Source organism: Rana temporaria, chromosome 2 (genome assembly GCF_905171775.1).
Source record: "Rana temporaria chromosome 2, aRanTem1.1, whole genome shotgun sequence".
In the NCBI taxonomy this organism is placed as follows: Eukaryota; Metazoa; Chordata; class Amphibia; order Anura; family Ranidae; genus Rana; species Rana temporaria.
Window position 1 is genome coordinate 315016726 of NC_053490.1, and position 23894 is coordinate 315040619.

The window sequence follows — 23894 nt, forward strand, 5'->3', positions numbered from 1 at the left end:
TTCTTTTACCACTACTATTACTTTATATTGGCATTTAAAATCTACAAATGCAGCCATTTAGAAATTGAATGAAAGGTTTAGCACTGAGAAACACTTTTTGAAAGACAAATAGTGTGTTCTATATACAACTATATAGATCAGACCGAAATAAGGTGCAAATGGGAAAGAGGGGCAGAGGGACTTTGTTCCAAATCAGTGACAGTTCTTTTGAAATCAGGGACAGTTGGGAGCTATGCATACGTGACTCCACACTTCTGGGTAGGGGGCACGCTTGCACGCCGGGGGGCGGATCGCTTTCACTGTGATTACACGGTACTCGATGTCCGCCGACACCAGACGATTGTAAGACAGAGACACAGAACTGCGACCTGCCTATGTTAACAAGACAGATAGTCCCTGATTTCGAGGAACTGTCCCTGATTTGGAACAAAGTCTCTCTGTCTCTCATTCCTCCTCATTTATCCCTCATTTTGGTCTGCTCTATAAAGTTGTATATAAAATGCCTTTTTATCTTTCAAAAAGTGTTTCCCAGTGCTAAACCTTCCATTTGATTTCTAAATTGCTACATTTCTAAATTTTAAAAGCCAATATAAAGGAATAGTAGTGGTAAAAAAAGCACCAATCATTTTTCTTTTGTATAATTCCCCTTTAAGAGGGTGTGACAGGGAGTGTGTTTGATGTCTACATACTTTTGCTAATAGGTGCCCCTCATTCCCATCTCAAAAAGTTTGGAGGTATGGGAAAGGGATGGATTTTGTGTCCCTGCAAAGCAGGGAAAACATTCCATCTCTTCTCCTAGTAAAAGCACCTCACACCGTTTACATAAACACTGGTTAGGCACACAGTTAAGCCTTTGATTGCCCCTGATGTTAACCCCTTCCAAGCCAGTGTCATTAGTACAGTGACAGTGCATATTTTTAGCACTGATCACTTTATTAGTGTAAGGCCCCTTTCACACTGACACGTTTTTCAGGCGGTTTAGCGCTAAAAATCGTGCCCTGCAATCTTCAATGTGAAAGCCCGAAGTCTTTCACACTGAAGCGGTGTGCTAGCAGGACCGCTTCAAAAGTCCTGCTAGCCGCATCTTTGGAGCGGTATAGGAGCGGGGTGTTTACCGCTCCTATACCGCTTCTTCCCATTGAAATCAATGGGAAACCATGGTAATACCGCTAGAGGCGCATTTCCGGCGGTATTAACCCTTTTTCGGTCACTAGCGGGGGTAAAACCGCACCACTAGCGGCCGAATATCACGGTAAATACGACGGTATATCGGCACTAAAAATCGCGCCGCTATACCACCACCGCACCTCCGCTGCCCTGGGTGAAAGGGGCCTTACTGGTTCCCACAAAGTGTCAAAAGTGTCAGAATGTCCACCGCAGTCCCGCTATAAGTCGGCAAGCGAAAACCTGTCCTCTGGGGATCACAACACAATGATGTCAGGACGCCACTCCTCCCTCATCGTGTTGTGATCCCTAGAGGATGGGTTTTCGCTAGCCAGCCGGCTTTTAACTTTGATGCTCTATTATTCACCTTCTGTGTAAGTGTAACCTTTGATTTTTAATAAACTTGTGTTATAAGATTTGCCTGGTCCATGACCACGATCACTGAACAGTCAAGTCTTCCTGGTTGATTGGCCCATATCATGATAAGCACCTGTCTTTGAGCTGTCATCTCAACACCCCATGGATAAGCTGCAAGCTTATGATAGCTTGTATTTTCCCGTAAGCACGCACTTTATGTGGTGGAGGTTCACGAGTGTTTGAGAGCTGTTTCAAGATTTTGAACAACTATGCAAATTCACTTGTGGTTTATGGACTTATTTATACACCAATTCAATCATTAATATTATTCATCTAATAATCTTTCACTGGTATATTTTGTCCAGCGCGGCTTTCTTTTAATATTTTTTGATTTTTTAAGTATCTCATTTTGAACTGCTGCTTATTTGTGTAACTTATATAATCACCTAGCACGGTATTTTCCATTTTTTATATTTTATAGCAGCAAGTAAAAAAAAAAAATATATATATATATATATATATATATATATATATATATATATATATATAAAATTATTGTTATTTTTTTTTTTAATTGTCGCTCTTTTTTGGTCCATAGCACAAAAAAATAAAAGGAGGTGATCAAATGCCAACAAAAGAAAGCTCTATTTGTGGAGGAAAAAGGACGTCAATGTCGCACAATCACACAATTGTTAGTTAAAGTAACGCAGTGCCGTATCGCAAAAAATGGCCTGGTCATTAAGGGTGGGTACATATTTCAGAGGTCAAGTAGTTAATATGCCTGTGTGCATACAATATAGCCTTCTCATGTAAATGCAGCTGGACCGAATGCTAGCTTATGGACATCCAGTGTGTAATCACTTAGAAAAGCATGACATGACGTTCTAGACGCTATACCGCTACAGACCACTAGGCGGCGCACAACATCTACCACAATACTGTACTGTATACAGAAAACGGCTTCTACTCCCGACTTCAAGTGCTGTATAAAACTCAAGTAAAATACACATAAGTGCATTTCTTGTTCCAGGTTGATGTTAATTGGCCTGAACTCTTTAGGTTTCTATTCCTCCCTCCGTGGAACGTTTCAAGGGAAAATGCCATTAAGAAATATGGCCGCATGTGTCATGTACGTCATTATAATGCTACCAATCAGGGATTTGGGTTGTGATATCCGGTCAATGGCAGCGGAAGTTGGCGGCACTGTTGGAGCGCAGAGAAGGATTTGACAGGTAACGGCTGGAAATGGGTTTTCAGTTTGTTTTCATGCAGAAAGTGTTGTGTATGGTCAGGTAGTGGTGAGAGATGAGGAGGAGGTTCTATTGGCAGTGTGTTCGGTGCTCGGTCTGCTTTGTATGTAGGGGATTTCTAAGCATTGCTACCCGGTATATGTCCTCAGGTCTACATGGCATGTTAGGCAGACACGACATCATGAGCATGGCAGGGGGAAAATGAAGGGAGCCGATGGGAAGAGGGAAACAAGACTAGTCGGGAACAAGGGGGTCAGGTACAAGGGAGTACGGTACAGCAGGAACAGGATAATCACTAACATTATGTGACCGCAAGCAAAACTCTGGAGCAAGAGTAAAAAGGGGGGCGGGGTCTTGGCGTCCGGGCAGCGGCCGGGGGAACCGGCAAAGCCAGGCAGGGGGACCCAGCAAAGCCAGTCCGGGCAGCAGCCAGGGGAACCGGCAGAGTCCGTCCGGGCAGCGGCCGGGGGGAACCGGCAGAGTCCGTCCGGGCAGCGGCCGGGGGAACCGGCAGAGTCCGTCCGGGCAGCGGCCGGGGGAACCGGCAGAGTCCGTCCGGGCAGCGGCAAAGCCAGTCCGGGCAGCGGCCGGGGGAACCGGCAAAGCCAGTCCGGGCAGCGGCCGGGGGAACCGGCAAAGCCAGTCCGGGCAGCGGCCGGGGGAACCGGCAAAGCCAGTCCGGGCAGCGGCCGCGGGAACCGGCAAAGCCAGTCCGGGCAGCGGCCGGGGGAACCGGCAAAGCCAGTCCGGGCAGCGGCCGCGGGAACCGGCAAAGCCAGTCCGGGCAGCGGCCGGGGGAACCGGCAAAGCCAGTCCGGGCAGCGGCCGGGGGAACCGGCAAAGCCAGTCCGGGCAGCGGCCGGGGGAACCGGCAAAGCCAGTCCGGGCAGCGGCCGGGGGAACCGGCAAAGCCAGTCCGGGCAGCGGCCGCGGGAACCGGCAAAGCCAGTCCGGGCAGCGGCAACTAACTTGACAGCTGGCAGCGGATCCTCTGAGGCCAACTTGACAGCGGACCACCAGACGCAGGCTTGGTAGCATGGCACAGGGTCTGTACAATGGAACCGTTCTAATAGGAGCGACTTAAGGCGCTCCAACTTAGATGACGGTTCCTGTACTACTTTGGGGGCGAATTCAGAGCGGCTTGCATTGACTTCTATACAGCAGTTGTTTTGCAAGCCGCGCTGTACGGGGCAGCTTCAGAGTCGGTCGACTTTAAAGCCGCCCCTGTGTGAACCAGCTCTGAGGGAGGCACAATTTTTCAGTCGGCATTTGGTGCTTGGAGCTATTTGTCTTCCCTTCTTTTGTAAATAGACGCTCTCACGGGTCGTCTGGTAGAATACAGCCCAACAAGGCCACGAAGTTGTGCAACTCAGAAGGAGCCATATCTGCTATGCGCATTCTGGGAGCGGAAAATGGGCATTTGGACTTTCTAGGTCACCAGTAACTGATGCCAGGGGAATGGTTGCTCTGACGTTGTTGGGGGACACTGTACATGGTCCTTCTGGTGTCCGGGTTCAACGACAAACACAGACAGCTTTGTGTCCAGAACAAGCTATTCTCTAGAATTGGCAGTGGATGCCAAACTGACTCTGTGGGATCAATTCAATCTGTTTTATGCGTTCCCCCCACTTCGGTTTTTTCCGCATCTGCTTTGAATGATTGAGGTGGAGCGATTTATAGATTTTTGGACATTCTTCACATTTTTGTGGAACCACCCTGATCTTCTGTCATGGGGTCCCTTTTAACATCCTCCTCAGTCGGTGGCTTTGTAATGGCATGGTTGTTGAGGCTCAGATCTTAAGGGAAATCTGTGATTTCCGTGCTTCTTAAGGCAAGAAAGGCTGCTTCCTGCAAGGTGTACTATTCTAGGAAGGCATATTTCTATTGGTGTGAACAGAAGATCTTCCAGCTCCCCCATTATTCTATGGGTCACTTGCTTTTCTTTCTACAGTCAAAAAACAAAAATTGGCCTTTTGAGTACCCTGAAAGCCATGACTAAGCACTGACGCCAGTGCGAAACGTTGGCCATACTGATTTTTGTGGGCTTGCAGTGACTGTATGCACAGTTGAAATAAAGACATCTCTTTTAAAGAAAATTTTGGAGTGCGGCTGTCCAGCTTTTGTTCTTTTGTTTTTTGCCAGGTCTCGGCCATTTTGTTCTAGAGACCTCTAGCCTCTAACTCATTGATGAAGGCCTTTGTTCAAAGGGTTGCTCACATAGTCCTGTCTCGTCAGGCGCTAGTGACACTGTGAGACCTGTCCATGATAGTTTCGGTCCTCCAAAAGCTGCATTTGAACCAATCCAGGAAATTCACTTGGTGTATTTTACCCATAAGGTGGCTATTCTGGTGGCTGTTACCTCAGTCAGATGGGTTTCAAAGCTTTGAGTGGCTTTGCCAGTGTCCAATCACCTGAAGGTGGAGCATAACCCACTCATGATTACAAGCCTGTGTCCTGCGCTATACTGCAAGAAAAAATATTTTACAGCTACATAAACAAATCCAATTTTTATGTTTATAGCTACAGTGTTTTCTATTATGTTATTTTTCATTTTGTCCTTTGCAGCTATGACGTGCACTATAGACAAGATCTTACAAGATGCCAAAACGTTGTTGGAGAGACTGAAAGATCATGACAATGCTGCAGAGTCCTTAATTGAGCAGTCAAGCTCTCTGCATAAGCGGGTGGAATCCATGAAAGAGGTTGGGACAACTCTACCAGAAAAGGTAGGCATTTTTATTTATTTTTTCCATTTCTTTTGCTGGCTGAGATTCAAACTAACAATAGACAGTCTGAATGTACCAAGTTAAGCAATCGCTCAACTTGGGTAGAAGCAGCCTGCCGGATTCTCTTGTGCTTATCACTAGCTTCTGCTATAACTGCTAGCGATAATCACTGTCGTCTCCCAGCAGGGACAACTTCCCCTGCTCTCCCCGGCCGGGAGAAGACAATGGCCCGGCAGGAGGGATTTCCACATCAACGCTGTCTGTGTTAATGGGGGAATCAAACGAAGATTGCAAGAAAGAAATGTGCATTGCATACTAGCACATTACGGTAAACTTAACTTAAAACAAATCTGATCCCTGCACATGCTTCATTTAAAGTCCCGCTCTCTCTTTCTTTTTTATTAAAACAAAGCTCTTCGAGTGCCAAGATGTCAGCGCCACAGTTGGGGCTCTCTCTCCACGGGGTCCCGGCTCTTGATTGGATAGATTGATAGCAGCGCAGCCACTGGCTCTCGCTGCTGTCAATCAAATCCAGTGATGTGGGGGCGGCGCCGAGTTTTACTATTGGCGTCTATGGACGCCGAATGATGGACTCAGGAACGCGCCCGCAAGGTAACACAATTGGGTTTTTGTTGCAAAGTGAGTTTTCACCGTATTTCTTCACCACTCGAAGACCAGGCCTTCTGACTCTGAGGCCCTGTACACACGATCGAACATGTCTGCTGAAACTGGTCCGCGGACCAGTTTCAGCAGACTGATCCGACCGTGTGTACAGCCTAGCAGACAGCTGGAAACGCGTCCGTCCGACATGTCCGCTGGTTAGTACACCTAACCAGCGGACAGAAATCTCCTGCATGCGTCGAATGGATTCGACGCATGCGTGGAAGTATTGTACTTCCTGGTTTGGTGACGTGGCGGCGTCAACGTCACCGCCACGTCACAGCGCTGTCTGTCCGCGGGGATTTCGGTTTGATGGTGTGTACAGCCATCAGACCGAAATCTCCGAGCGGATATGTCAGATGAAAACGGTCCGCGGACCGTTTTCATCGGACATGTCTCCTCGTCTGTACGAGGCCTTACTCTGTATTATTATTTTGATTTTTTTGCTAGAAAGTTACTTGGAACCTCCAAACATAATTTTTTTCCTGGCAGAGGCCCTAAAGAATAAAATAGCGGTCATAAAAGCGTTTTTTCAAGCTCGTTTTGTTTGGGGAAGAAAAATACACTTTATTGAATTTTAATGCAAAGAACACAATATATAACCAGATTTTTGGTAAAACATAAAATATGTTACGCCGAGTAAGTAAATGCCTAACAAGTCGCACTTTAAAATTGCGTATGCTTGTGGAATGACGACAAACTACGATACTTTAAAATTTCCATAGGAGACGCTTTAAACATTTTTACAAGTTACGAAGAAGTTCTAGCGCTAGAATAATTTCCCTCGCTATAACATTCGCTAGACCCAACATGTGGTGTAAACGCCGTTTTACATATGAACGCGGGACCTACATATGTGATTGCCTCTGTGTACGGGGCGACGGGGGTACTTTAAAAAAAAATGTATTTATTTTATTTTAAAACATTTATTTTTACACTGTCCCCTTTTTTTTTATTTTTTTCGTAATTTTTATTCCTATCACAAGAAACATAAACATCCCTTGCAATATAAATAAAGCATGACAGGTTCTCTTTATAGAGACATCTGGGGATCTCTTCTCTACCCTACGCATCAGATAAAAAAAAAAAAAAGCCCATTGATCTCATGTTTTCCAAAAAAGAAATAAAATGCAGTGTCTAAATCTGACCTAACCGCAAGTGAGGAAAATGTTTCTTGCTTCTGGTCTCCTAGACCAGTGGTTCTCAACCCTGTCCTCAAGTACCCCCAACAAGCCATGTTTGCACGGGTGCTTTTAAATCAGATAAAATAGCTGTCCAAAATACCAAGCCATTTACTCTGATTTAAAAGCACCCGTGCAACATAATGGAAAATCTGCAAACATGGCCTGTTTGGGGGGACTTGAGGACACGGTTGAGAACCACTGTCCTAGACCATAGAGGCAATCTGAGATGATCTGGCCTCCGGTCGCCTCTATTGTAAGCCAGCACAACCATTAGCCTGGATGCCAGGGTTCCTTACCAGGACAGGAGAGGCACCAGAAAGTGGTGGGGTGACCCCCTTCTGCTGCCTGTCAAAGCAGTCCAGTGGCTAATTGGCTGCTAGGATTGCTTTTACTTTGTAGAGCATTGCTGGCTGTAAAAAAAACAAGACCAGGGATATGGCTGACGGTTGCAGCCACAATCCTCGTATAACCACTTGCAGTCAATCGCGTACATGTACGTGATTTGGCGGCAAGTGGTTAATGAAGGGAAAATGTACTTGCAAAGTGAACATCCTTTCTGCCTTTTGTAAATCGACTTCTATGAGTCCTTGAAGACCGTGAACACCCTTGGGTGGTTTTACACTTTTGTTTTTTGCAAACTGCTGATAAAAAAAAAAAAAAATAGTGTGATCCCATTTTAGGCTGGGTTTTCATATGCGCATTTGATGCATTTTTAACTGCATCCATTCGCATAACATGCAAATGTGACTGGTTCCCCATGGAAACCTATTCACACATGTCTGGGGTGGCCCCGGTGTAGTTTTCAAAAGGGTCCTGTGCGTTTTTGGGTCCGGTTTAGGTGCAAATTCAGGCACAAATTTGTACCTGAACCAGTAAACGGAAACGCAAACCGCAGCCAGATGTGTGAACCCAGTTTGATCCCTGTAGTAGTGCAAATATGTAGTGTGTAGTTATATCTAAGCCACATAAACTGTAGGCAGATTTATTTATTTATTTTCCCATTTTGAATAGTGTAGGTTTAGGAGAATGTTAAAATATCTCTCAAGTTTGTATTGCTGTTACTTGCTCTGTGTCCAAGTTTTATTCCTGACATTGCTATTTCTTTAAAGGAGTTGTAAAGATCTATGCATTAAGGTGAAAAAACATCGGATCCTGCCGCCCAACCCCCCCGAGCCCCAGTTTTACTTACCTGACCCCTCGAAAGTCCCGCACGGTCCCGAGATCCTCTTTGACGCTCAGCCTGGCCGCTGATTGGCTAGAGCGGATGGATTGAGAGCATCGCAGCCATTGACTGGCGCTGCTGTCAATCACATCCAGTGACGCGGCGCGCCGAGGGGCGGGGCCGAGTGATACTGTGAGCGGCTATGGCCACTCACTGTATCAAGGGAGCGCGCGCGCAATTACTGACCACCATGCGAGCGCTCGCATGACTGCGGTGAGTAATTGCGGGGAGGACCAGAGACAGAAACTGCACAGTGGAGGTAAGTATAACATGTTTGTTATTTTAAATGAAAAAAACATTTTCCTTTACTAACGCTTTAACTAGTGATGTGCTAATTAATCTGTCTTATGAATTATGGTTTCTAGTGGATCAGTGAGACAGCTGAAAGTGGTACACAGCTAAACTGAAATTGTAAAATGATTATGTATTTATTTTTCCTTCCTACAGTATCAAGAAGACTTGGCAGAGTTGAAGGATGCTTCAAAGTACAAACCACATGTGCTTTTATGTCAAGAAAATACTCAAATAAGAGATCTTCAACAAGAAAATAAAGGTAATATAAAGGTTTCCGAGTTCACACTTCCCTGGTGTTCTTAACCACCTAAGGATCGCCGCACGACGATATACATCGACAGAATGGCACGGCTGGGCACATGGACGAATATACATGTCTTATTTAAGAGCCCAGCCGTGGGTCGCAGGTTGCGCCGCCGGCAGCACGCTCACGACCCGGTCCGAAGCTCCGTGACCGCGCCTGCGGGACCCGATCGCCGCAGATGTCCCGCGATCGGGTCACAGGAGCTGAACAACGGTGAGAGGCGAGTGTAAACAAACCTCCCCCATTCTTCTCTGTGGCAATGTCAGTGATCGTCTGTTCCCTGATATAGGGAACGACGATCAGTGACGTCATACATCCAGCCCCACCCCCCTACAGTTAGAAACACACATGAGGTCACACTTAACCCGTACAGCACCCCCTAGTGGTTAACCTCTCCACTGCCATTGTAATTTTTACAGTAATCCGTGCATTTTTATAGCACTTTTCGCTGTGAAAATGACAATGGACGCAAAAATGTGTCAAAAGCGTTCGATGTGTTCGCCATAATGTCACAGCCATTACTAGTAAAACAAAATATATTACTAAAAATGCCATAAAACTATCCCCTCTTTTGTAAACGCTATAAATTTTGCGCAAACCAATCGATAAACGCTTATTGCGTTTTTTTTTTTTTTACCAAAAATAGGTAGAATATGTATCGGCCTAAACTGAGGAAAAAACATGTTTTTTTTATATCTCTTTTGGGGGATATTTATTATAGTAAAAACTAAAAAATATAGAATTTTTTTTTCAAAATTGTCGCTCTATTTTTGTTTATAGCGCAAAAAATAAAAACCGCAGAGGTGATCAAATACCACCAAAAGAAAGCTCTATTTGTGGGGGGAGAAGGATGCCAATTTTGTTTGGGAGCCACGTCGCACGACCGCACAATTGTCAGTTAAAGCGACGCAGTGCCGAATCACAAAAAGGGGCCAGGTCCTTAACCTGCATAATGGTCCGGGTCTTAACCGGTTAATATATCAATTCATAATTTCTACTATCACCAATGGGTTTGCATGCTTTGAGCCTTAGGGATTGTTCACACCAGGTCTGTTGAGCTGCATGGTTACGTTTTTGTAATGTTTGTTGTGAACAGGGCAAACTGTTTTCTTTGTGTTCGCACCATACACGTGCGATGGTGTGCAAAAAAATTGTGTTTTGTTTTTTTGACCCAGCACATTGCATTAAGCTGCTCTGTTTATCATTTACAGTCTGTAGATATGAGGGGGACATGCAAGGAAAATAAAAAAACACATTTTAGCTTCCACATGATTGGATGATAGTCATAAAGCTTCCCCTCATTTCAGATCTTCCCCTCAGATCTACAGCGGCTGCACTTCCAAGTGCACTTTTTCAATTCCTTGCCTTTAGTAAATCCGCCCCATTGTTTATTCGTTTGAGAATGTGATAAATGAACATTTTAGATTTTCAAGTAAAAAGTTTGTGGTTGTGAACAAGTTGAATTCAAGCTATCACACCTACCCAGGACAGTGGGTTGATTTACTAAAGGCAGTTGCTGCAGAGCTTAGGAAATGAGGTGAAGCTTCACTTTGCAAAGAATACCCAAACACGTGCAGGGAAAAAAAAACCAGCATTTTTGCTTGCACTTGATTGGATGATGGAAGTCCAGTAGAGCTTCTGCTCATTTACTAAGCTTTGGAGCAACTGCACATTCTAGTTGCCTTTAGTAAATCAACCCCACAGTGTTTCATGACCACCTTCTCCTAAGGCCCGTACACACGAGTAGACTTTTTGACAACAAACCTCCGACGGACCTGTTTTTGCAGACAATTCGACCGTGTGTACGCTCCGTCGGAAAAACTTTTTTTTTTTTTGCTTTTTCATTGGCCAAATGTTCGCTGTGTGAACAGACAAACTTTCCGGCAACAAATGTCTTATGTTGGCTAATCCAATCGTGTGTACACAAGTCCATCGGACTAATGTCCAAAGTACAAACACGCATTCTCAGAACCAATGCTAAAGATCAGACAATAATAGCAGAAGTTGCCCAAAGGGAGGCGGTAAAGAGCAGAAAAATCACGTAGTGCATCTATTGCGTCACAACATTTGTGTTTGTTGGCTGAAAAAGTCCTACCGTTTATGCATACCAAGTTCACGGACAACGCCCTTCAGAGCAAAATCCACGGAAAGGTCCGTTGGAAGTCTGATCGTGTGTATGAGGCTTTAGAGTCCTTTGCACTGTGGCCCACACAAATTGTAGCATGCAAAAATAACTGGCACAACAAAGAACCATTTCACTGCAGTCTGGAAGCAGTGTGAGAATCTGCAAGGTTTTATAAAACCCAAATAAATGCAAATTGAGTGACCAATTTGATTTAGTGGCAGTACTTTTTATATTTAGCTTTAGCAAGTTGCTGATTGTACGCATTACCTTGGGTAATATTATTATTATTATTATTATTATTATTATTATTATTATTATATTTATTTTATCCACATTCTATGCATTGCAGAGTTATGGCTGTCTTTGGAGGAGCATCAGTATGCACTGGAGCTGATCATGAGCAAGTACAGGAGACAAATGCTGCAGCTAATAGCAAACAAAAAGCCTGCACCTACAGAGCCAGTTCTAGAAGCTCACGAAACATATTCTTCTGTAAGCTCTATGTATAAAGTAATGTATTGTTTTACTTGTATACAGAAGCATTCATTTAATATAGCCAATATTATGTGCTTACTCGATGTTCTCCAACTCTACTGATTATGTTATAGTATGTGTGCTATAATCTTTACTGATCACTCTTGAGTGTCTGTGCACGTATTCTTGAAATTACTCCATTCATGAAGAGGCACACACATTTGCAACTCCTATATGTAATATATTTTAAAGTGGTTCTAAAGGCAGGAGTTTTTTTTTTACTTTCATGCATTCTCTTCATTAAAGGATATCTAAAGGTTCCTTTAAAAAAAAAAAAAAAGTCATACTTGCCTTCTCTGTGCAGTTGGGTTTTGCACAGTGTGGCCCCGATCTGCCACTTCTGGGGTCCCTCAGTTGTGCTCCTACCTCCTCCTCTTCTTGAGTGCCCTGTTGGAGAGCCGCTCTCCCTCGGGGCACTCGTGCGGGTGCACTCCCGTGTCCTGCGGAGTCCATTGACACAGACTGCATGATTAGGCCCGGCCCCATGTCATTGAATTTGATTGCCCGTAGCGGGAGCCAATAGCTGCGCTGCTATCAATTTATTCAATCAGGACCCGAAATACTGTCTGGAGCTGGTGTGCTCGTTCACCGTCGCTGGAAAGACCGTGTTCAGGTAAGTAAAAGGTGGGGGGGGCTCTGGGGGGCTGCTGTATCACAGGAGGTTTTTCACCTTGATGCAAAGAATGCAGCAGCTCTCTCCACTTTCTTCCTCTCTTTCTCCTTGCTGGACAAAGAGGCAGATGCAGGAGTTATTGGCTCCTGCTGCTGTCAGTCACAGGCGGCTGGTGGGGCCAGGCCATGCTCTGTGTATCTGAACACACAGAGTGCAGCTCGGGATCGAGCCTGCACGAGTGCCCCCATGGCAAGCGGCTTGCTATGGGGTACACTCAACGGGAGGAAGGAGATCTCGGCTGCTCTGTGCAAAATCATTGCACAGAGCAGATAAGTATAACATGTTTGTTATTTAAAAAAAATAGTTTTACAATCGCTTAATGGGGCAGTTCCACTTTAAGACCTCCCGCTCCTCTAAGTTCGGCATTTTTTTTTTTTTTGCTAAGGGGCGAGTGGATACTTGTTTTTGAAGCCTTGCGTAAAAGCTCTCCTTACCCCATCTCTTCCTGCAGTCTTCTGGGACACGTCAAGTCCCAGAACACTACGGGACTGTTCACAATGTGCAGCAGGCACCCGACTGTGAAGCCACTAGATATCACAGCTGGGTGCCCACAGTTTAGTTGCTAGGGACTGTCTTTGGTCCCCGGTGCCACCTAGAGCAAGCACAGTGCTGGATCCTGGGACAGGTAAGTGTCAATTAAAAGTCTGCAGCTGCAGTTTTTATAGCTGCATAAACAGGAAGAAGGGTAGCAGCGCTCACATCAGGGACCTAATAAATTCAAGTCTGGAGTCCTGCATATATTGGTGCTCAGGCTTTCAGTGTCTTCTTAAATCACTTGCACCAAATGCAGATATAGGATGCTGGCAACTCAAAACATTTGTGTTGAATCTTTATTTGCTGTGAGGTGATAACAGATGAGCTTACGTGTTTCGGTCAATGGCCTTACACATAGCATAGCATAGTATTGGGGGGGGGGGGGGCGGGCGGGCTTGCTTGCTGATTTCATGATTGAGCCCTGCCAACTCTCTTTTGCCTCTTCCATGAGTCTACCCTTGTGTCCAGTAAGGGCATTTTAATTGTAAAGGCATAAATCAAAGAGGGGCACAGAAGAAGCTTTGTTGGTTTATAAAGGTAATCGTAGCGCCAGCTTTTAGGCAGAACTTTTACTTTTAAGGCCTTTTTTTCACACCAAGAGGTGCATCCAAGCGCATGCGCTTTTTCAGTGGTCTGCCCTATGCTTAAGGATGCTGGCACAATTTTAAAAATTGAAATTAAAACGCATGGCACTGCGGTACTATGTGCTGTGGTGGATGCAAACGCATGCACATTTACTGGATGAGTAGGGGTATCATACCTGAGTGTGTCTGAAAAAAGGCAGTGCATCTGGCGTGAATGACCCTAAAAGTTCTGCAGCTATTGCAGAAGAAAGATGCTTGATTTAATCTTTTCTCCAGCTAACCTGTGTGCTAAATACCGTATTTATCCCTGAAAATAGAGGGTAAACTGTGCCTGCCTGTTATACGCCGATATCTGTTATTTTTGTTTGTTTTTTTTTTAACCAACGGAGGGGGGCAGGGATCGGGCCAGTTTCCCCCCCGGGTGCCACCCATTGTTAAGGTGTCAAGCCAGTCGCCCCGCCTCTCCTGACCCTGGGACAATGCTGCCAGTAAAAAAAAATATATGTTACTGCTAGCCCTTTGTCATACAGGCGGCTGTGCGTTGTGCAAGGGTCTGTGTACTATGCAGGGGGCTGTGCGTTGTGCAAGGGTCTGTGTACCATGCAGGGGACTGTGCGTTGTGCAAGGGTCTGTGTACCATGCAGGGGGCTGTGCGTTGTGCAAGGGTCTGTGTACCATGCAGGGGACTGTGCGTTGTGCAAGGGTCTGTGTACCATGCAGGGGGCTGTGGAACATTGTTTTCCTGAAACTTCCCTCTTAAAGTTAAGGTGCGTGTTATACGCCGATAAATGTTTTTTTTTTTTTTTTTTTTTGAAGGAATATCACACAGTTGTAAAAAAACAAACTATGTTCTTTTTCTGCTAAAGGAAATAGAGACACACATTGACAGGATATGTACTATGGGAGAAGTCATGAGGCAAGCCATCCAAATCGATGAGGATCAGGCATACAGTGTTCAAGAAAGACTTGCCCAATTAGAGGTAATAAGTGTTTGTTTTTGTGTGTTTAGTCAAGGCAAAATAAAAAAACAAATAATCTCTCTATGCTTTTATCCCTTTAAAGCAATGGTAAACCGCAGTTTTTTTTTTTCTTAAACCCTGCAAGATAATATCATAATGTGACGCTTACCTTAGAACAAATTCCTCCAGAGGCGTGCTGTCACTGCTGAAGGGGCTTCCATCTTCACCTGGTCTTTCTTCCGGCATTGCGGACTCCGGAACCGCAGTGACGTCACTCCCGCACAGGCGCCTGGGAGCTGCCATTTATGGCACAGGACGCATTCCTTCAGCACGCATGCGCCAGTGACGTCACTGGTTGCATGTACAGTAAATATCTCCTGAACGGTATATATTTTGCAACTTGTGATTGGAACAATATCTGGTTTGCAGCCAGATGACCCTGTTGATTGGCAGATGATTGTCCCTGTTAAGGGATGCAAATACAGAAACTCTAACAGATCAAAAACATCATCATAAGAATCATATAAAGAACAGATTGAATACAAAATAAAAATGGAATTACATTTTTAGAAAAAGTTTGAAAAATGTCTTTCCTGGATGTGAATTTATCAAGTGAAGTGAATCCGATTGTATCTGGACTTCACAGAAAGCCAACAGCTGGAAATGCAGTGATCAGAGCCAATTTGATATAATAGGGCTGTTACTGATCAAAATTTGTGTTCGATTAATCGACTAATTTCGATTAATTATAACGCACATACAGATCCAACTACTTTTAGCTGATCTCCTCCTTGCAGGCTGATTCCCAGTGCAGCTACCAACCACTGGAAAAATGGATAGCAGGATACAAAAAACACACAAAGGCAGCGCTCGATGGGAATGGCATTAAAATTTTTATAGTCTATAGTATAGTAGGTAACAAAATAAATATTGCACTGGAGATAAAATCGATGTAGCTGCATAAACTGTAAAAATGGTGCGAGTAATACCAAACGGTAGCAAAAGCTGTCATAAAAACATGTAGCCTAGTATGATACTGGTATAAAAATGTGTACAACGATGCCACTGCTGAATCCAGATGAGGAGAAGTTAACATCAGTCCGTCGGCATTTAGATGTCCCGTGAAGGGAACTATCACAACTCCCAGTGGATGGTTGATAGAGGGAAGTAATAGAGGGAAGTGTAACAGCCCTTGCGTGTGGCAGATAGTAAGGTCCCGCCGACATGCAGATATGAAGGCACAGCAAAGGAGCCCTTCAGATGGACACGGCACCGGATCTCCGACGGAACTCCCTGAAGCCGGCGGAGAGGTGAGTACAAATCAAAATAATTTTGATTGATCAAAAAAAATTGATCGATCAAAAAAATTAAAGATTAATCGATGAATTAATAGTTAAAGGGGTGTTCCACTAATTTTTTATGTTTATTAAATGTCAGCAGCTACAAAAAGTGTAGCTGCTGGCTTTTAATAAACATACACTTACCTGCTCCACCGTCCAGCACCGCGCCGCACGGAGCTCTGCTCCTCTTCCCCCCCCCCACTCCGCCGGCGTCTCCATCCTAACTGTGGGCACCCGGCCATGACAGCTTTCGGCTTCATGGCCGGGCACTCGCGCATGCGGCGAGCAGCGCTGCGCCATCTGATTGGACAGGCTATCGCCTGGGACCTGTCACGTGTCCCAGACGATCGCCTACAGGAGGGGCTGCCAAAAGGCGATTAGACTATTCGCCTTTGCAGCCCCTCGGAGGAAGTGGGACAGGAATTCCCACTCCTCCTGAAGCCCCCACTCCACCCCCCCCCCCAAAAAAAAATTACATGCCAAATGTGGCATGTAAGGGGGCGAGGAGTGGATTAAGCGGAAGTTCCACTTTTGGGTGGAACTCCCCTTTAATTTCCACAGCCTTAATATATATATATAAAAAAAAAAAAAAAAAAATCCAAAGTTTGGTGCTTTTTTTTTATTTTTTAACCACTTAACTTTCAAAAGATCTTGCTACTTTGTCAAACAGATCCAATAAAAAATCGAATTGCTTCATGAATTTAGGCCAAAATGTATTTTGCGTCATGTCTTTGGTGTTTATTTGTAATATACACTTATTCACCAATCATGTTCTAAATAGCACTTGTAACATAGAACAATTAGTAAATATAATGAATGCTACCACAAATAATTTAAAATTTGTATTAAGTGCTCAGTCCATAATAAGGTAATATCTGTGTACAATAATCCACAAATAAAGTTGACAGTCCAAAGAGAAGTGAAGATGACACTTATATCTTGACACCAAAAATCATCCCTTGGTGCTTTATATAAATCAATCCACACTCACCGGATAGTAATAACCTTGTTTTACAAGAGAAGTCAAAAATGCTTTGTGGTCACTCAAAAACCAGATCATAACACTGGATGTCTGAGGTGGGTGTCCTCTCCTCGTTGACAAACTGATCAGTATTCCATTGACTCAAGTGACGGGGACCAAAAAAAAAAATAAGAGAAAAGAGGGATCCTCCCATAGTTTATAAAAACCATTGAATTATTTGTAAAAAAAAATAGCATGCAGAGGCTGACTCCAAAAATTATACAGAGTAACACATACCCAATCTACCCGGCCTATTGGGAAGCTGCCTAGCAATTTGCATGCGTTTATACTAAGACCGGAAATGACGTAGCGGGAGTTCCACTTTGCACGTTTTGTCATCACGTGACGTCCTCGCAAGCAGGAAATCGCGTAACCGGTTTTCTAGGTAAATATTTATTTTTTCTAAAAGGTGCTATTGACACGAGATGTTCACCACATCAGTAACAACAAAATGCAATCCATACATACAAAGAAACCAAAACAAATTAAGTTCAGAAATTGTTGTGTAATAAATGGAATGACACAGGGAAAAGGTATTGAACACATTAAGAAAGAGAGGTGCAAAGAGGCATGGAAAGCCAAGACAACAGCCTCAATCTATCAGTAATTGCAAAGCAATCCTGCCCCTTTTCAGTGCAAATTAATATTGATTGGTTCAGTCAGTGAACACTGTTGGGGCCATAATCCGAAAGTGGAATAAACATAATTTCACCATAACCCAGCCACGACCAGGTGCTCCTCGCAAGATTTGTGATAGAGGAGTGAAAAGAATTATCAGAAGAGTTGTCAAAGACCACTTGTAGAGCACTTCAGAAAGGTATGAAATTATCAGGTACAATTGTTTCAAAGAAAACCAAGTAATGCACGTAACCGCCATGGCCTGTATGCACACTCACCATGCAAGTCTCCTTTCCTGAAGAAAAAGAACGTTGAAGCTTGTTTAAAGCTTCCTGCACAACATTTAGACAAGCCTGTGAAATACTGGGAGAATATAGTCTGGTCAGATGAGACCAAAATTGAACTCTTTGGATGCCATAATACACACCATGTTTGGATGTCAAATGGCACTGCACATCACCAAAAACACCCCCATACATACAGTGAAGTTTGGCAGTGGGAACATCATGTTGTGTTTTTTTTCCCAGTATACGGTACTGGCAAACTTCATATCATTAAAGGAAGGATGAATGGAAAAATGTACCACATTCTTGATAAAAATCTGCTGCTATCTACAAGAATGATGATAAAATGAGAGTGGACATGTCAGCAAGACAATGATCCCAAACACAAAGCCAAGGAAACTCAATTGGTTTCAAAGAAAGAAGAAAAAAAAAAAAGCTGCTAGAATTGCCCAAACAATCACCTGACTTGAATCCAATATAAAATGTTTGAAAAGAACTAATGGTCAGAGTATATTGGAGAGGCCCACAGAACCTTCAGGATTTGAAGACTGTTTGTGTGGAAGAATGGGCCAAAATCACTCTGGAGCAATGCATGGGACTAGATTCTCCATGCAGGAGACGTCTTAAAGCTGTCTTTACCAACAAAGGATTTTGTAGGAAGTAATACATTTCAGTTATCGTGTTTAATACTTTTTCCCTGTGTCATTCTATTTAATTACACATAACCTAATTTCTAAACGTATTTGTTTGGGTTGTGTGGATTGTATGGGTTGTTACCGACATGTGGTGAAAATGTCATGTCAATAGCACCTTTAGAAATCTACCTAGAATAATGGTGACGTGTTCAATAGTTATTTTACATTGTAAAATGTACAATAACAAGATAATTAGGGAGTACAACATATCACTACTACAACCTAGCAGCTAACCCTAAATAAATGGTTTACGCCTTGATGAAATTATTAAATGGCATGCCGTGAGGTTACAAATTCCACCTATATCGCCATCTTGTGGGCAAAGGACTAAATGCAAGTCCAAAAAAGATGCCGTGGCAAAACGTGTGTGTGTGTGTATATATGTATATATAAAATATGTGTGTGTGTGTGTGTGTGTGTGTGTGTATGTGTATATATATGTATATGTGTGTATATATATATATATATATATATATATATATATATATATATATATATATATAAATTTAATGCTGCCAGCTAGAACTAATGACTTTTTTCTAAAAAAATTGGAAAGTAAAAAGATGACTCCATAGTTGTCACCTCCATATATTAAAAACACCCCATTTAAAAATGAGCGATAATCCAGTTTGTCTTATCAAAGTTCAACCCTTCTGGCTTTACAGAGCATAATTCATATATTTAGCCTGTTTCATTTTTTAAAACTGCCTTACTCATGTCTGTGCCCCTCCAATTTCTTCTCTATGCCACAGAAGGTTAGGAGACTAGGATATTTATTATGGTATATCCTAAAATGGTTGGAGAGATTGTATTCTCTAAATCCCCCTCTTTTTTATTTCTTTATTATATTTTATTATTCTGTTATATAAATGTTCCCCTAATCTAGTGCTTGTTTGGCCACAAGGGCACGAAAATAGGTAACATGAGTACTTTGGCATGTCATTTATTTTCTTTTACCTCATGAGTCCTTTTGAGTAACATTAGATTTAAACAATATAATTTTTCTTGGCCTATTTTATACCGTCCTACAGGGTTTGCATCTATCACAGGAATAAAACCCCTTTCTAGTCCACGAATGTGCCCAGTTTAATGGGGTGATCCAGCACATTTTGGACCATTTTGTCCCTCCAAGTTATAATATTTGCTAGTATCTTATCCCTTGGTAAAATGGGCCAATGTTCAAACTTTTTATATTGATTGTTCAAATCTATATTGAAAGTTGTACCAAAATCTCCATCTTCCCTGGGGTTATCCCTAAGCAGTGCATTCCTATCCAGGAACACTACTTGTTTGGTATCTATAAGTTGCTTTTGCTTATACCCTTTGGCTACAAATCTATCAATAAGCAGTTCGGCTTGATTTATGAACTCATCCACATACTTAAAATTACAGCGAAGTCCAAAAAATTTATTTATTGCCATTTCCAACCTCCTGTGAAAGAGCATATGAAATTAAACAAAACAAAAAAGCGTACAACCGCCCTAGTGTAATCCAATTTATTGATATAAAAACTGTAGAAGAATGCATTCACATGGTAGCAGATAAATTGGGCATGTCTCTCATGACCACAACTCTCCTCGATGGCGCCTGTAAGGTCAGAGTGTACTGAAGCTCTTCAGTAGAACCTGCAGATAGCTGGATACCACAAACCACGGTCCTCAGAGTGCCATTGCTACTGCGCAACAGGACATGCCTCTGCATCCCCTCCCTCCCTCATTTGTGTAGGTCTCCTGGCAACCTAGTGCAACGCAGGCTGGTCTGCACGTGCAGTGGCATCGGCATCCCGAGGACCGTGGTTTGTGGTATCCAGCTGTCTGTAGTCTTTATTGAAGAGCCCTGGGGATTACTGGAAAGCAGAAAAGCCATCTAGTCTTACCATTTCCAAGTACAAAGAACTTTTTCTCCCTTGTTGATGTCTAGGCCTTGATTTCTAGCCCAGCATGAGAGACTTCATTGTTTTTGTCTTAATTATTTATGTTTGAAGGTGTATGTAAACCTGCGCAGCGGCTAGTTTTTCTTCTTTCTCTTCCAAAAACTCCAAGCTATTTTGTCCGCCCCTCCACAAGATGATTACGTCATCGATTATATCTTTTGTATGTGCCAGCTCCAGTCTGGGCTTGCCAAATATCTTCCTTATGTTCCCATCTGCTGAGGAAAATATTCACCACACTTGGCGCATATGTAACACCCATGGCAACTCCTTTTTATACTGGCGATTAAAAGGTCTTCTTATGCCAAAAATAAGTAATGCTCATAGCGCGTTCTAGGGTCTCCAAAACAAAGGCTTGTTAATCCTGCGCTAAGCAGCATTAAAGCAGAGGTTCACCCTCAAAATGAACTTTCTCAAATCGCCTTTCAGGACAACCTTGGAGAGAGCGCAGCTCCGCCTCTTCTGTAGGAAACACCCACAGGCTTTAAATCCCTCCTCTTCCACCATGGCTTCAGTTATTGTGTTTCCTCCGCCATGGTGGAAGCATCAGGTTGGAGCCAGGGAGCTGCGTTCTCTCCAAGGCTGGAGACAGGCTTTTCCCTCATTGTTTTACCTTTTTTGTAAGGTTGTGACTGAACCATCCCAGCTCCTCCACTGTACCTTTAAGGGGGGATGCTCCGGAGTCCTCTGGTCTCGCCTGCTCACGGGAGCTTTAGGATCCATAGGGGACGCTGCGTCTGGTGCCCGGAGTCCGCAGGTTTTGACCCCGGTGGTCGGGCAGGTACCGTTTCTTTCAAGAAACATGTCCTGCATGTCGGTTCCGGGTCCCGGTCTGGCGGGTGACGTCACGCCGGCGACGCGGCGTTTCCTGTGGAGGCGTGGCGCTCGGCGCCTGGAACGCAGGGACTGGAGGGCGGGTTCTCTGACCGGCGCTTCCGTTTCCGGCTCCTATTGATGACGCGGAGCCCGGGAAACTCAAAAGCCCAGCGTTTTCCTCTACAGCTGTCTCTCTGCAATGGAGGAAAGAGTTACAGCGATGGCGGATGCAGGCGCCGTCAGCACCGGTCAGGCCCAGGTAAGAGGGGTACAATGGTGCCTTTATTCTTATCCTTATGGGCTTACTATTGTGTTTGGTTGTTTTCCTCCTTATGGGAGCCTGCTCTGCTCTGATGGAAGCCTATGCTGGGCCATCTAGCAGAAACTCTGGTGGTTGCTATGTTTTATCCTTCTTCTTAAAGGGGACATTTTTCACTCTGGTGGTGGTATTAGCACGGTGGTGGTTTCCCTTGCTTAGCTAATAGAGCTTTGATTTAAATCAGTTTAATTTCTCGTTTCAGGAGAAAACTGCTAGTAAATCTAAACCAGCAAATCCACCAAGCCAAAGGAAATGTCCTTCCTGTAAAAACCCTTTGAGAGACTCTTGGCAGAAAGCCATGTGTAGATCATGTATTAAAGACCTAGTTGAAGAGGAATCTTCTCAACAAATTAAAGAATTATTTTCATCTGTCAAGGAACTCTCGGACTCACTTAGTTCAGTGAAATCCATGCTAGTACAGAGTGCGGTCCATACTGAGCCCCAGCAACCACCAGCAAGCCCAAGAGCTTCCACCTCCAGGCCAGTAGTGGTGGACTCTGGGGATGAGGGGACAAGTACTCTTCCCTCACTTGTAGACTCTGAGGAAGAGGAAGAAGAGGATGCAGGCAGAACCTCTAAATATAAATTATCCCTGGAGGATGTGGATGAACTTTTAGGTGCAATCTACACTACCCTTGATATTCAGGAGGAAAGAGTACAACTATCAGTCCATGATAAAATGTACCAGGGTATGGATGACTCCAAACATAGAGTTTTTCCTGTTCATAAAGTGTTATCTGACACCGTTAAGAAAGAATGGAAAGACCCGGAAAAAGGTCCCTTCCTTCCTAAATCTCTTAAGAGAAGATTTCCCTTTGAAAACAAAGAAACTGAGGTTTGGAATAAGAAACCCAGAGTGGATGCTGCCTTTTCACAGGTTTCTAGAAGGACAGATCTGGCCTTTGAAGACATGGGGGTCTTGAAAGATGCGATGGACAAAAGAGCAGATGCTCTCCTTAAAAAAGCTTGGGACTCCGCATCCGCCAGCCTTAAACCAGCCATGGCTTCCACGGTGGTAGCAAGAAACCTGGAATGCTGGGTAGAGAAACTGAAGGGCCACATTGAAGCAGGCACCCATAGGAAAGACCTTTTAGACTCCTTTCCTCTAATCCTTAATGCAATTAAATACATGGCTGATGCATCAGCCGAATCAATTAAAATGGCAGCCAGATCCTCAGCACTTGTCAATTCAGCTAGGCGTGCAGTCTGGCTAAAAACGCGGTCAGGGGATACAGCCTCAAAGATTAAACTTTGTGGCATCCCTTTTTCAGGGGATTTTCTTTTTGGGCCAGACCTGGAAACAGTCTTAGATAGAACGGCCGATAAAAAGAAGGCTTTCCCAGCCAAGAAGAAACAGACGTTTAAAAAGAATTTTCGTGCTGTTCAACAACCCTACAAAAATAGAGAAGATGTCAACAAAAAACGTTGGATTCCTCAAAAGGGTAGGGGAAGAGGTGGGGTTCTCTTCAGATCTCCTCCAGATCAAACCCCTAAAGACAAATGACGAAACTACTCCAGTAGGGGGAAGACTGTCATCCTTTCTCCCTCAGTGGAGTCAAATATCCACAAGTCCTTTCGTGAAGAACATCATTTCACAAGGTTACAAACTGGAATTCTCGGAATGTCCGCCAAGCAGGTTTTACATTACAGCCCTTCCAAGAGACCAAGAAAAGACTTCGGCCATGATGAACCTTTTACAGGATCTGATTCAACAAGAAGTCATTGTCCAGGTCCCGAAACAGCAGGAGGGTCGGGGGTTTTATTCCCATATATTTCTTGTAAAAAAACCTTCAGGCAAATACCGGTTGATTCTGAATCTAAAGATCCTGAACAGATCAATACGGTACAAACACTTCCGTATGGACACAATTTACTCCATCACAAAACTGTTGTCTCCAGGCTGCTTCATGGCATCCCTGGACCTAAGGGATGCCTATTTACATGTGCCAATAGCACCAGCCTCCCAAAAGTTCCTTCGCCTGGCCATCAATCTGGGAACATCAGTATGGCATCTCCAATTCAGGGCCCTACCATTTGGCCTGTCATCTTCCCCCAGAGTTTTCACAAAGATTATGGCGGAAGCCCTGGAGCCTCTAAAACTGAGAGGGATCTCGGTCGTGCCATACCTGGACGACCTATTATTCTTCGCAGATTCCAGGGATCAGCTTGTGACGAACCTCCAAACGTCACAGACTCATCTCAAAAATCTAGGTTGGATTTTGAACTTAGAAAAATCGCATCTAGATCCCTCTCGGGAGATGAGGTTTCTGGGCTACACCCTAAACTCAGTAGTGCAAAAAG

General features: G+C 44.0%; 1 protein-coding gene across 1 annotated transcript in view; it reads left to right on the top strand.

Annotated features, from left to right (window-relative positions):
• The first annotated feature begins 2665 nt into the window (after positions 1 to 2665).
• The window catches only part of SIKE1 (suppressor of IKBKE 1), a 28365-nt gene continuing 7136 nt past the window's right edge, over positions 2666 to 23894 (top strand). Inside the window, exons 1-5 of the mRNA XM_040337420.1 lie at positions 2666 to 2753; positions 5337 to 5497; positions 9011 to 9116; positions 11636 to 11778; positions 14478 to 14591. Coding sequence (XP_040193354.1) covers positions 5339 to 5497; positions 9011 to 9116; positions 11636 to 11778; positions 14478 to 14591 — 522 coding nt within the window. The 5' untranslated portion in view covers positions 2666 to 2753; positions 5337 to 5338. The remainder of the gene's footprint in view (positions 2754 to 5336; positions 5498 to 9010; positions 9117 to 11635; positions 11779 to 14477; positions 14592 to 23894) is intronic.